Genomic DNA, 14,792 nt, shown 5'->3' with positions numbered 1-14,792 from the left:
ATCTCATTGAAACGTATAAGATGATGAATGGGATGGATAGGATAGAGGTGGAGAGACTCTTCCCGCTCAAAAAAGACAGTAGGACTAGGGGGCACAGCCTTAAGATAAAAGGGGGGCGGTTTAGAATGGAGTTGAGGAGGAACTTCTTCACTCAAAGGGTGGTGAATCTCTGGAATTCTCTGCCCGTTGAAGTGGTGGAGGCTGCCTCGCTAAATATTTTTAAGACGCGGGTTGATGGGTTTTTGATAAGAGAGGGGATTAAGGGTAATGGGGAGAGGGCGGGAAAGTGGAACTGAGCAGCGACAGATCAGCCATGATCTTATTGAATGGCGGGGCAGGCTCGAAGGGCTAGATGGCCTACTCCTGCTCCTATTTCTTATGTTCTTATGAATACTGCGTCCAGTTCTGATTGCACACTACCAGAAGGAAATGGAGGCTTTGGAGAGAGTACAGAAGACGTTTACCAGGATGTTGCCTGGTGTAGAGGGTCTTAGCTATGAGGTGAGGTTAAGTAAAGTAGGGCTGTTCTCCCTGGAAAGACAGAGGTTGAGGGGCGACCTAATAAAAGTTTATAAAATTATGAAGGGCATAGATAGGGTGAACAGTTGGAAGCTTTTTCCCAGGTTAGAAATGACAAACACAAGGGGTCACAAATTCAAGGTAAGGTGGGCAAGGTTCAATACAGATATGCGAGGGACATTTTTTATACAGAGGCTGGTGGGGGCCTGGAAATGCACTACCAAGCAAGGTGGTTGAGGCAGACACGCTAGGATCATTTAAGACTTATCTAGATAGCCACATGAACAGAATAAGAATAGAGGGATACAAACGGATGATCTAGTTAGAAACACATGATCAGTGCAGGCTTGGAGGGCCAAAGGGCCTGTTCCTGTGCTGTATTGCTCATTGGATGGCTGAATCACTCATTGAACAAACAAAAATAACAAAGTAAATCGAAACAATAAAGATAAGACTTAGACTAGAAATGGAAAAAATATTTGAAGTGGCCATTGATCGTACTCTGATCTACATGAAGAAGTTACAAATAAGTCAGGTGTTGTGATCAAAAGAGAAAATGCTGGAAAATCTCAGAAGATCTGGCAGCATCTGTAAGGAGAGAAAAGAGCTGAAGTTTCAAATCCAGATGACGCAGATTCCAGCATGCGCAGTAATTTGTGAGAAGCAAATTAGAACAAGTTACGAGTGTCATTGTACAAATCATACAACCCGTAGAGTGCAGAAAGAGGCCATCCAGCCCATCAAGTCTGCACCAACTCTTTGAAAGAGCCTTCCATGCATGCCCTTCCCCCCTCACCTATCAGGCTCAGTGGAGGAATGGAGACTGAGGAGAGACCTGCTCAAGGTTTTTCAAATAATAACAGGTAAAGATTAAATTCAAGTAAAAAGCTTAACTTGGACAATGGGCATATGACCAGAGAATACAAGAACAAAATTCATTAGTGATGCCCACATCCCAGGAATGAATTTAAAATAATTGGATTGATAATAGTGGACAAGGAAGTCTAAGAAATTATGCAGACATGAAGAGCACTGGTTGTGTTTTTTTCCCTCATGGGGAAACAGGGTAAGGAATTTAGTGTCCCCAAAAGTGGAGGGTCACAGATTAAAGGAATAACCATATATGGGCTATTGGGAGAACATGTCTGCAGGAGAGCAAGAGCCTTTTCTTGCCAAAACTTCCCTGCATCTTTCAGAAAATTGTGCTGTTTATCACTGGGTTCTGACATGAAGGATGGCTACAGTGGCATAATGCCAGAGGGCGCCTTGCAGTTGAAGAAGGTGCTAGAGCATGGATCCCACCCTCTCCATCCCTCCAGTCAACCTCACCACTTTCAGAAGCGGAGAAGCAAAGTGATGGAAAAATGAACCACTCCATTTTCACAAAATAAAGAGTGGAACCGAGAGACTACATTATACAATGAGCCATGCCTTGACTGACAGTAAAAATTATTTCTGCAAACATTATCTTCTGGTGTGAAAGGTTCAATATCCAAAAGAATCTGCCTTACGCACAAACATTTTTGGTGTGGCTTTGATACATGCACAAATTTCACCTGATAGCACGCAGTAGCTGAAAAAGCTTGATAAAACCAGAAATTAACAAATAATAGCTGCATTAGCAGTGAAACTGAACAATAAATGCAACAAGACAAATAGTCTGCCGTGCATTCGCACTATTAAAATGCATGGATAGGCACCACAAGATTGTAGTTGGGTTGGTTCATGCAAACAATTGGTAATTAATCCCTAAGTGAATAATATTTAATGGAATATAAAAGATATCACAGCACAGTGATCTATAAGAAGCTGCTTTCCCACTGGCTATGATTAATAATTATTCACATTTCAAGATTTGCTTTGAAAATTCTTCTCCAGGTCATTTACTTACATCATTATTTTATGTGTTCTTTTCTCTTTAGAACAGAAATGTATTATGAATGTCTCTCAGATGTTCTTAGTCCACATACATACGTCAGTCAAGCTCATGATGCTGAGACAATAATAATGAAATCAATTAATAAACATAATTGACTGTAAGGTTAGAAATGGTCTTACGTAAGGACAGACAATGGAGCAGAGGACTGGTTTTGATTTAAATCACTTTCCACCATTTGATTGATGGAAATAATCACAAATCAACCCCCAAACACTGCCGGGATTTGATGATAGATCACAGGTCACAGTACTGCAGTCCAAACATGTCTTTGTACAATTATCTGGCATGTAATCTGGGAGTCTATTTTACTTAGCAAGTAGCAAGAAAAAGCCTTCCTTGGAGACTCCAAATATGGACTGATGCTTATCGGCAATTTTTTAAAATCAGTAATTGCCACATAGAGGAACATTTATAATAGAGGTTTCAGAAGTTCAAGATTACTGTCGTTGTCACTGAGCACAGGCAGTAGTCAAAAGTGAATCAGACCATTTTAATGTACAACTCCTTTCATTCCGCCCTGCAACCACACAAGAAACCAGTGCAAGTTAGGAACACTTTGAGAGTCTTTAGAAATGAGGAAATTTCAAAGTGCTTTTTAATGTAGGCATAAGGTCAAAGGGTATTCCAATGTAGTATCCTTTATGAAGGACATGCACTTCATTTACGTACGACTCATCAGTCAAGAAGAGTCTCTGTCTGAAGGCTTGTGCTGCAGATTATTTTAGGAGCTATTGGAGTGTACCAGATGGTTCATTAGCAGTGCATGCACAGGTCAGAGACTTTCAGAATCATTTAGAGATGTCAAACTGAAACAAGAGCATTGTCAGCTTTTAACTACGATTTACAGCCAAAGGTTTGGATATTAATTCAACCTTGGGTCAGTAAATTAATCAGGGATTACAACTGTTGTATTATGTATATTTTGGAAATATAGCAGCAGATAAGGGGGCTGGTTCTTGGTCATGTTGTAGCTGTCAGAATATTTCCCAGCATGATTTCTCATGCTGAATGTTAGAACACCTTAACTAGCAATAACACCAAATGTTTCCTTACATGCCGCTACTCCATTTGTTCCTTTACAAATACAAAGGAAAACTAATAGCTTCATCTTCTCAACAAGACAATTCATAAATTGTCCGAAGTGGAAAAAAAGGCAGACCTTAATTTAATAATTATCCAAGGCCTTTTACAGATGTTGGATAACATGCTGCGTGTTTGTAACATTTCAATTTCTAATTAATATAGATAATTCTATTTGTCTCTAGTTGATCAAGGAGCAATGCAGCTGTTGGACAAACTTTCCATTATTAATTTTATATCTTTAAAATAGGATATAGCTGCAGATGACAAATTAAGTGCTTTTTCCTGCATCATTTTATTTCTTTTTCTTGTCTGTCATCCCCTTGAATGAGTTATTAATCACAGTTCAAATGTTTCTTTCAGATGTAAAAAACCTGGAGAACTACCACCTTGTAGAAAGTGTTCAGGAACAAGTTAATGCTGCACTGCTAGACTATACGATGTGTAACTACCCTCAGCAAACAGACAAGTTTGGACAGCTTCTCCTGCGATTACCAGAAATCCGAGCCATCAGCATGCAGGCCGAAGAATACCTCTACTACAAACACCTGAATGGAGATGTACCCTGCAACAATCTTCTCATTGAAATGCTGCATGCCAAACGGGCCTAACAACGACATCCACAAGGCCATTGCATCTTGAGCAGAAATTCTAAGCTGCAAGAAACAACTATGATTTTTTTTGGGAAAAAAACAACCATTTCAGTGCACTAGATGGAAAGAGGACAACATATTGAGATCCGTTTATCATTACAAGAGTGATGTATCAGGGTATTGCCATGGGATCTGATAACTGTGAACCCAACACACCTGTGCTACACAGTCCCCCTATCCCCCCACCTCCCAAAGGAAACCTCTGTGAGGCCTTTAAGGAAGCGCTTACGCAAATGAAGTTCAACTTTATCAAACTGACCAGATTAATATCACATAATAGTTTCCAATTTGTTCGGATTGACCATTAATTCTAGGAAATTTAAGTACTAGCATGGGAGTTGTGCACTATTGTCAAGATGGTTGGGGCTTCAAGTGCACTAAGAAACCCTTAGATTTCAAAGCATATGGGATACAAAGCAAATCTGGTAACAGTAATGAGCCATCATAACCTTCTCGATCCCTCCTCTTCCCCAAAGCTCTATCCCCAGTGACCATCGACATGGTACCTGATAGGGGATCAAAAGGTTTGCTTGTAGTTGGCTTCACTCTTCATTTGCTCATTCAAATCACAAGAGCCTATCTATGTGTGAGGCCAGCAAAAGCTGCAAGGAACCATCTGTCAAGCAATTAATTTGACAACCACCTCACCTACCCATTAGGTTTTTTTTAGCCAAAGCGTACATGTTATTTGAAGTAGACCAAAGCTTGCTGCAGAAAACTAACGAGAGAGGGGAATAAACCTATAACCTGACCTAGAATTTAAAAACTCATCTCACATTCACAACTCTTAATACTTAGTATAGTATTAAATTTGTGATGCTGCAGTTAAGTGAGTCTTGCCTTATTTCTGTGAATCTGAATATGCGGAAGAATATAATTGAAGTATTAATACTGTAAATTCAGCAAACAAAAGGTGTTTACATTTACTAGCTCCTGTGGGAAAGAACTGTGATGACCTGAATTGCAAAGCAATGATTTCCTTAATTATATTTGATCGGTAACTTTTTTACCAGTACTTAATTATGTCGTGAGACACTAAAATCAAAAAGGGAATCTCACTAAGACTTTAATTTGAACAGACAGATCTTTGGCCACACGATCACTTGTAGAGATTGTATAAACAATTAGTTCTTTTTCAGGACTGCGGGCTTTGTTACTGGAATAGTACCGTTTATATTGTACATCATAGTTTAAACTGTAGACAATTATATTACTAATTTATTTCTTCATTGTTTCATCTTTGTGTAAGAGAGCGAGAATAACAAAGCCAAACAAATGCATTTGTTCACTGTAGCGCCTTTTGAAAATCAACAGCTACAGCCAGTTCAGGGACAAACGTATATCTTAAAAAGAATCACACAGTTCATTTTAAATATATATTATATATATATAGTACGAATCTGAAAATGTAATAAAAAGGATAAATCTGCTGCAAATGATGTGAACTATGGCTTCATCTTTAGCTGAATGGAAAGATTTAAAGTTGAAATCTTGCATTAAATAATAAATTGTCTTGTAAACTGTATGTTCTATACCAAAGACTGTAGTTAGCTTATGCTTTCTGTATTCCATGGTCTCACTGCAGTGCAGAATGTAAAACCGTGATACTTACTTAAATGGACACAAACACTGAACTAACTCTGTCTGCTCCAAATTGCAGATAGGTAGATGGTGTCTCCCTTCTGTACCCTTAGCTGTCTGCGTCAGGTCGTAGGAAACCCTTTTACTGATGTCTTACAGAACATTGTGAAGCTATTCTCTTGTGTTGTTTACAGTTATTTTGGAGAGTATTATATGGGTGCATTGCCCAGAATTCAAATCAGAACAGTTCTACCTTGCAAATTCAAGGGCATTGCCTGGCCAACAAAGGGTTCCTCACACACTACCCAACACAGTAAGTTAGAAGAAATAGCTGGGCTAATTGTTTTACCTGGCAAGTCCTGGTAGTAAATATAAACAGACGCAGAAATCACAAAATAATGTTAAGCTTTTACTGTTTTATTATTGTGCTCTTTTGTGTGAACAGACATTCTGTCTTGTCAGTACTTCGTATGTATTGCTGATGTTCTGCAGCTGCATTGGACTTTAGACCATCCAACTCCTACTCAGTGTGCAGTTACTTGGTTCATTACTCGAAATGTACTATAATAAGTGGAATGACAGACTATCACGTCATTTCTTGCCAAGAATTTCTTTACACTGATGGAATTTTTCAGTATTTCAATAAATAATGGTATGCGTGGCATATCACTTGTTGAGTCCAAAACTTTTGTCATGTTTATGTATGTGCATCAGCTTTTCTATAGAATCTTGCCAGTGCAGAAAGAGACCATTCAGTCCATCGAGTCTGCGCTGACTCTCCAAAAGAGCATTCCACCAAGACCCTCCCCCAGCCCTACCACTGTACATTTTACCATGGCTAACCCACACATCTTTGGATACTAAGGGGCAACTTAACATGGCCAATTCACCTAACCTGCACATCTTGGGACTGTGGAAGGAAACTACAGCATCTGGAGAAAACCCACAAAGACACCAGGACAACATGCCAACTCTACACAGAAAGTGACCCAAAACCTGGGTCCCTGGCACTGTGAGGCAGCAGTGCTAACTATTGTGCCACCATGCCACTTTTTGTTTAATTAAAGAAAAAGCAAAATGAACATTGAACAGCAATGCTTACTGTCAGAAGTAACTAATCTTTTTGCCTAGTGAAGGGACAGTTTTCTGTCCACATACACAAATATCTGTGGTGTCATTACTTAATCAATTCAGTCAAACTCAGCTCCATTGCATATGCCTGACACCAGATTCCTGCAGCAACTGTCCTACACAGAATTCCTTCTTGGAAGGAGACTCCCAGGAGGACAATGGAAACTCTTCAGGGACGTTCTCAAAGCATCCCTCAAGAGGTCAAATATCCCTGCCGACTCATGGGAGTGTCTGGCATGTGACTGACCAAACGGAGAAGGTTTATAGGGGAAGGCATCGAGCACATACACTTTGCCAGAAGCACGCTGAGGTGGAGCCAAGGTGTCAGACAGTGCACAGAAACCTCTAAACAACTCATCTGCCAAACCTTGCAAGCACGACCTACCCCACACGTGGTACAGCTTGCAGATGGACGAATCAGCCATCTCAGAACCCATCAAATCAGAGTCATTCTCAATCCCAAGGGAGTGTCTAAGAATATTTTCAAATGGACTGTTACTAAGTCATATGTTACACACAACAGTAATAAAACAATTCATAATAATTACAATTGGGTTCTATTCAAATACAGAGTGTATTTTAACATGTACGATTATTGAGCGTCCCTTCATTCTTGTTTTATAAATAGTTAGTCCTTCTGGAATCAGTTAGTGCCCTACACAACCTCAAGATTGGTTCACAACCACCTACCTTCTTTTATAGTTGTCACAGGTAGCAGTTGCCCTCATCATTCCAGTGGAAGTCAGGATCTGAACCTTTCTCTGGCAAAGCACTGAATCTTTCCATCCATCTATCAATGATCAATGTGGCGTCTGAGTTATCGTTTGAAGTTAAACATAGCTTGGTCTAAATTTTAGTAAAGCAGACAATACTTCTGATTCGTAAACTTTCTGTAAAAGTTGAAAGAACAGCTAAAATTGGAAATCGCAAAATGAAACAGAAAATGGCAGGACTACACAACAGACCATGAATTCAGCATCCAAAAGAGAAAGGTACAGTTAACCTTTCAGGTGTTCAATACAAGCAGTAAGCTATCATAATCAAATTTATAATTTTTTCTAATTTACTTCTTTCCTAAGCTCATAACGAAGAGCTGTTTCCCTTTTCAATGTCACAAAAACAGAAAATGCTGGAAATCTCAACAGGTCTGACAACACCTGTGGAAACAAAAAAGAGCCAAAGTTTTGAATCTAAATGACCCTTCGTCAACCAAAGGGTCATTAATCATATATCAACAGGCTAAGCAAGGATGTGCACATGCGGCAGAATCACAGCCAAGTTGATCCCATTCTCACCTGATGTCCACACATATAGTCCCAGGAAGAACCAGAAAGCCCTGGCTTATTTTATCCCTTCCTGCCACCTTTACTCAGTCCAATTAGTTCAGCACAAACAGGGAATGAAGCCATGAGAATCATAGTATTCTTCTCAGACCACACTTTGAACACCATGTCTAGTCCTGGTTGCCAAGAAACAGGAAATATTCAAAAGCACGAGGAGCAAAGCAGAGAAGAGCCACAAATGTCTGATCCCTAGTCAGTGATCCGAATTATGGAGAAAGACCAGAGGGGCTTTGGGGCAATTTTCACGTGGTGCAGAATGGGACAGCCATCTAATGAGCATTGAGTGCTTTCCCAAGGACTAACCAGTTACACTTTTGAGCAAGAGCCAGTTGGCATTTGAAACAGGCAGGGAGATTTCTTTAAATATTCTCACATACCAATGGAAGGCATGTGCTTCACATAGTCAACCCAATGATCCTTGGCATGCAGTGGCCCAATACTAAAGAGGCCAAAGCAGACCATTCCAAAAAGTAGTCCATTTGGCACTCATAGGTCATCATCTAAGGGTACTGTTGCTCAACCATGTGGTCTGGCCATCTTGTGCTGCAATTTGGCAGACAACACAATCACAACGCTCACCTGATTACCGCAGCAAACCTTAATTAGCCCCTAGAGCTTTTCAAACTAGACAAGAGGTATACCAAATAGTATTCTAAATTTAACTGTTGGGCAAGAGCTAGGAGTCAAAATTCAAACAGCAAAAGATGTCTTTAGGATTGATCTCATAGTTCCTTTCTTCATACAAAGAGTGATAAATGTGGGAAGTAGAATAAATCAGAAATTGAAACATTTGGATATTATACTTTGGGAGATGTTAGGATCTATCTGAATAGATGTAAACCAAATAACATTCCTCATCCATAATAATCTTGTGATTCAACCAATCACCATAATCTTGTGATCCAACCAATCACCATATCAGCCGATCATTAATCCAATCATACCTTGCACTTGTGTTTTTGCCTACCACTCCACATTTAAGACGTCACTTGGTATATAAACAGTTTGTGAGCCAATTTCTCAGGCAGGAGTGAGCTGAAATGAATGATCATATATTTTCCCTTCACTTTGTGGTGAATCTGTTTGCCTCACTAATGCCTTGTGGGGTATCTTTAAGTTCTGATGAAAGGGCATCCATCTGAAGTTTTAACTTTGTTTTTCTACCCCTAGATGCTGCCCCTGGTCCACTGAGTATTTCAAACATTTTTTGTTTTTATTTCAGATTTCCAGCATCTGCTATATTTTGTGTTAAACCCACATCTTACTGAGCTATGTGACAGCCTACTGGTTAATTAGCAAGTTCAAGCATGGGGCCTTCTCATTATACTAAACCTTTGGATTAAAAAGGGTTTGATGTATTTTATCTTGCAAAACTTGGGCCACATCGATATTCATAGATGAAAAGATATGTCTGACAAAATGGTATTTTAATAAAGAACAATTGATAGTATAGAAAATCTGTGCACAAGTAAGTAATTAGTTGTGTTTAACAATAGTCAAACAGCTCCATATTTGAATCTACAACATTTGATGAAACTATAGAATTACTTGAATTAAACCACTCATTTCACTTGCTTATAGAACCAAAATTAGGCTCATAAATCAGAATTAACACAACACAGGACAATCAATTTTAAATGTATGACACAGAGAAAATAGCAATTATGTGGTCTACCAGAAATCTCATCAATTTCCGGGGGTTTTCAGCTCTCACATTTCCGAGTTACTTTATCATAATTGCAACAATTGTGATGTTGTACTTCTGCCTTCACATAAAAAGCTGATGGTGACGATTGTTAATTCTACTTGTCCCATTATGTCAGTACATCACCAGTACTGAGACATTTCTACTCCAGAAATGAGACACACCAAGCTAATCTTCTAGGTTCTAACTAAAAGACATTTGCAGCATTTAGATTCCTTTCTGTATCGGGTAACTTTGTATCATCATATTACCAAGCCAAATATTTAGATTGATACCTGCAGTTTCTTAAAACAATCTAATGACACATTTCTGTGTACACATCCAATAAGAATATGCACTGCTCCTCATTCACATTATTGATTTATTTGAGGAGCAATACAAATATTCAGTTATTATTCAGAATTAGGGCAAATCCTGATTGATGCTGAAGATGGTTAAAAGCATCACACTTCTCATTTAATAAAGGAATCTGCAGCTATGTCTGGTCTTGTGTTTTCATTTTTACCTTTTAAACTGGAATTTTTGTCCTAGTCTTTCCTATGTGGCTTTCTTGCTAGAATTCATTCAACTATAAATTTAGCTAACTTCTTTACGTCGGCAATCAAACTCTAGATAAAAAAGCCTGATAAATAATTTTTTGTGACACCTTTTAACATCAAAAGCCACTTCTCGTGAGAGTGCTGCTGGCCTCATGTGTTTGAGTCAAGTAGAGCATAGATGAAGCTAAAATTGGAGGCTTGCCTCCCTGATCTGACGAATGATAGCAAACTTCTACTACGGCAAAGGGCTTCATCTTTAATGATGACAGAGCACCCATTATCAATCTGCTTTATCTGTTATCCTTAAAGACACTCTAGAGTTTTCTATGCCACACACAGAGATCCCACCATAGCATCATCACTTTCTAACCCAATGCACAACACAAGTCAGAAGGACACTTGTCATCTCGATTCAATCAGTCCAAATATAAGCTGCCAACTCGCTTCAGTGACATGACATTTAGTGAGGAGCAGGAGTGATCCTCAAGCTCTACAGGTACGTGCAGACTGCAGCCATCCTCCATATCCTCCAGTCCACTGGGAAGGGGACAGTCAGCTTTGCAACCCTGTAGGTAGATTTAAAAAAATGTGTTAGCTTAAGACAAGGAGCAGCATTTCTTTTTCTTTAAGAGCTTAAATGTCCCGGAAACTATTACTATCTATCAAAAGAGTTATGGGTGAGTGATTTGTGTTCCCAGTGGTAACTGTCTGGTCCCTTTTAATTGGTTTGAGCTGTACTGATAAATGCCACCTGTTCTTGCAGAATAGACCTGATTGCAGCCTCTAAGGCTGATGGGCATTTTTTTTTGCCTTACTTGGTTCTCTGAATGTGCACTAATCAACATGAAAATTATTCGAATAAAATATGCCATTATTATTACCATCATCGATTCAAATTTTAAGTTTCAAGTAATCGTTTTGAAAAGCAAGTTGCATGAATTGATGTCGACACCAACAAAAAGTTTAGTTCATTTCTTTAAAGAAAAATGACTTTTTCAATCCACTTCCATTTGTTGCAAGATTTCACAAAATAGGAGCAGCCACTCAGTAAGTTCTATAGAAAATAAAAATCCTAGTTTTTGGAAAGTGGTTTACATCAAACGTCATAAAAAAAATAAATTCACAGCATTGGGTATATTCTTTAGACTGTATTAATGAAAGCTTTTGATTTCTTTTCCTATTCAGTGGCTACAATCTATGAAGCCCGACGCCAACATTTCCAACATTCCATTAATTAACAGAACAATGGGCAAGCTTTAGAAAACCAATCTGTCATTTTATAAATAAAAGCGCACAATTCAGCCTCTTCAGTCACAAAACCTTACTGTGGCATTTAAATTGTACAGACATGACACAAAAAGAGTCAAGGCTACCTACAATCGAAAGCCCAAGCAAGTGGATCGACAAAAAAAAATCCATTTGCAAAAAAAACTAAATAAAAGATGTCATCCTCTTAAAGATGGCTTTAGTGAGAACTCAATTCTCATGTTAGCTGTTTACTTAATCACGTTTTTTTCTTTTCAGTAACTGCGCAAAGCCCCAAAACATGTTGGAGGTGGACCCCTGTATATGCGCTGATCCACACTGAACAAGCTTGCTGATTAGTTGCCCAGTCAGCAAACATTTCCTGTGTGTGACCGTAGACATTCACTGGTAACTTAGGCCCTCAAATGCTACAGTTGAGGTCTCTGCAGCAGGACAAATATGTATGCCTGCCCTCCAGCTAAATGGCAACTGTGGCATCCCATTTTCCCATTCCCTGCCTCCACTCTCCCCATGGTCCTGCACATCAGTGGTCAATGATTCACTGTGTAACAGCTTTCCCTCCTCTAGCTTTAACTTCTGGAATATATATGGTGGCAGTCTCTGATCTGGTGGTGGATAGCACTAGATTGACCTCCACTTTCTAAAGTGGCAAAAGGTGTTCAATGTATTCAGCACCTAAAATAAAAACTACAGGCGAACATTTGCTTAGAGTATGAAGGAAGAGAAGAAAGTGTGGCAAGCGAAAGCAGCGGCAATTTATCATATAGAACATGTGCAGAGAGAAAGTCAAAGAAACAAGAAGGGCAAAAGAGGATAAAGTGTGAAGCAACCCACAAGTGTGACAGCTCCTCCAGCATTGCCATGCACTACAATAATGATGCCCCCTTACATGAGGCAGCTAGCACCTTGTCTTCCACAGCAGATAAGATGTACAGACAGAACCAGATTTCTCTTGCTCTCCTGCTGCAAGCTGTGCGCAACCTTCTCTGGGAAGAGAGATAACAGTGTTATTGTGACATTTTTGTAAGATATTTAGTGAATATGATTGTGGTGGTTGAATCGTTTGTATGTAGTATGTAAAATGTGAGATGTTGCAAATGTGAGGGTTCCAGCAGTGGTGAGATTGTGAGAGTAGGAGGAGGTTGCAGCAAAATGCCAAAGGGGAATTTTGAGAGTTTTGTGAGGCTGGAGCTGGTGGAAGTCTGAGCTGGAAGAAAGGGAGCAGGATTACTATGTTAACAATTCTGGTGAGGTCACTGAATTTCTTTTCTGCATTGTAGCCATGCCCTGGGAGATAAGCTTCTGCCATTTACCTTCTCATTTATTTGTTCCCATTGGTGGCAAAGGAGTTGCCTGGAGGGCTTTCTGACTCCATGAGGGAAACAGGGTCTCCTTCATTCTGTCCATCTCTGGACCAAGGTCTCCAGAGCAGCAGCAGAGTCTGAGAGCCTGATTGGCAGATCTTGTACCTATCTGTTTCTTCAGTTGCTTCCCTACCTGTCTTTCACCAGAGCACACATTGCCTTTATTTAGATACTGACTGCCTTTAAGTGGCATCAAACAAGGCCAATATTCCACCTCCTCGCAACAGGTGCACAGACAATGAATAGAATTGGTTGCCAGTATAATGAACTGGCGGCAACAATTTTATGTTGTCCACACGAGTATGTGAACAGGGATAAGGAGCCACACCCAATATGGGCCTGCCCTGAACATCAAAACAGGTACATGGGGTGGATGTGTAAGTACAATCACATTTCTAACCATTGGGCAGGATTGTCTGGCTCCCCACAGTGCAGTTATCGTGGTGGAAGGCTGCGCACCATTGGCCAAAGGTGGGATCTTCTGATCCCATTGCTGTCAATGGGTTTTTCTACCACACACCAACAGGAAGATCCTGCCAGCATGAACAGCTGGAAAATTCTGGCCATTGTATGCGATCCAAAAATCAGTCAGAGCACTGTTTGGCTGCAAGACCATTGTGCATCTACTCAGTTGAATTTAGGACAGACATGATTAGGGCATTGGCTTAAATCACCATGGTGGGCAGCTCACTTTTTATATTTTAAAATGTGTGACATATTTCATGTTTCACAGTTCAGGTACTGCTGCTTTGCAAAGGGGTACAGTTATTACTAAAGAGCAAAGTTCTCAAAGTGTAAGCTGCAGGCAAGAGACCTCATCCCCAACATGTTAATTATGTCATATGACTTGAATTGACTTCCACATGACATCAGTAACAATATAATTTTATAAGCAAAATGTATGCTACTGTTGATTTTGTTTAATATGGCCGTAAAATAAAATTTTTGGAGGAAGGTTCTTGAAACTCATTTTATAAATATATTAGAATGTTTTAAATAATCCCATTCTTTTGTAATATGAATGTTTAGCATATTAAAAAGTCTATCTTCTTGTTTCAGCATGAACGAATAATTTGCTTATGATATTTGATAATAAGGTAATTTTTCTGCAGTAACAAGTTAAAGCAGGATAAAACCATCAGGTGATCTGGGTTTTTTTTGATATGCCTAAGTGGTCTGCAGATAAAAATGATATTTTTAAGTTGATGTATAAATAAAACATAGCTAAAATGGAATGAGCAAAACACAAACAAACATATGCATTGCAGGCAGATGATACTTTCTTCCAGATGATCCATCCTATGCAGAGTGCAGGTGGCCCATTAAATAGTGTGGCAAACATGCATGGGCAATTGACTGACCAATACTGCCCAATCTCAAGATTTGAAAGTAATAAAAGCAGCCAGTTCCATTGGAAGATAAACTTACCTTAGCAAAATGCACTTAATATGGCTGGTCTTTTTACATCAATTGTCTCAAAAGTTGTCGCCAAAACATTGCACTAACAAGTACTACTTGGTTGACTTGAACCCCCTTGAGTGTGTTGTTTCTGAAGAGCTGGAACTTGGTCTAGTGGCAGTCACTAAATCAGAAACAGCTTTGTTGGTTCTTAGCACCAAATAATGTGCTTAGACTAGAGGTACATCCCATTCAGCCAAGTTCTGATCAAAGG

At 39.4% G+C, this 14,792-nt stretch overlaps 2 protein-coding genes across 2 annotated transcripts in view; one reads left to right on the top strand and one right to left on the bottom strand.

The window, feature by feature from the left end:
- Positions 1-6,417, top strand: part of nr5a2 (nuclear receptor subfamily 5, group A, member 2) — a 183,704-nt gene extending 177,287 nt beyond the window's left edge. The window contains exon 7 of the mRNA XM_080196604.1: positions 3,902-6,417. Coding sequence (XP_080052730.1) covers positions 3,902-4,149 — 248 coding nt within the window. The 3' untranslated portion in view covers positions 4,150-6,417. The remainder of the gene's footprint in view (positions 1-3,901) is intronic.
- A 3,937-nt stretch (positions 6,418-10,354) lies between these two features.
- Positions 10,355-14,792, bottom strand: part of LOC145348390 (adhesion G protein-coupled receptor D2) — a 265,728-nt gene continuing 261,290 nt past the window's right edge. The window contains exon 25 of the mRNA XM_080196603.1: positions 10,355-11,056. Coding sequence (XP_080052729.1) covers positions 10,907-11,056 — 150 coding nt within the window. The 3' untranslated portion in view covers positions 10,355-10,906. The remainder of the gene's footprint in view (positions 11,057-14,792) is intronic.

Source organism: Carcharhinus amblyrhynchos, chromosome 9, assembly GCF_965287045.1.
Source record: "Carcharhinus amblyrhynchos chromosome 9, sCarAmb.v2.hapA, whole genome shotgun sequence".
Classification (NCBI taxonomy): domain Eukaryota; kingdom Metazoa; phylum Chordata; class Chondrichthyes; order Carcharhiniformes; family Carcharhinidae; genus Carcharhinus; species Carcharhinus amblyrhynchos.
The sequence above is the reverse complement of the archived record's forward strand: the minus strand, read 5'-3'. Positions and strand labels throughout refer to the sequence as shown.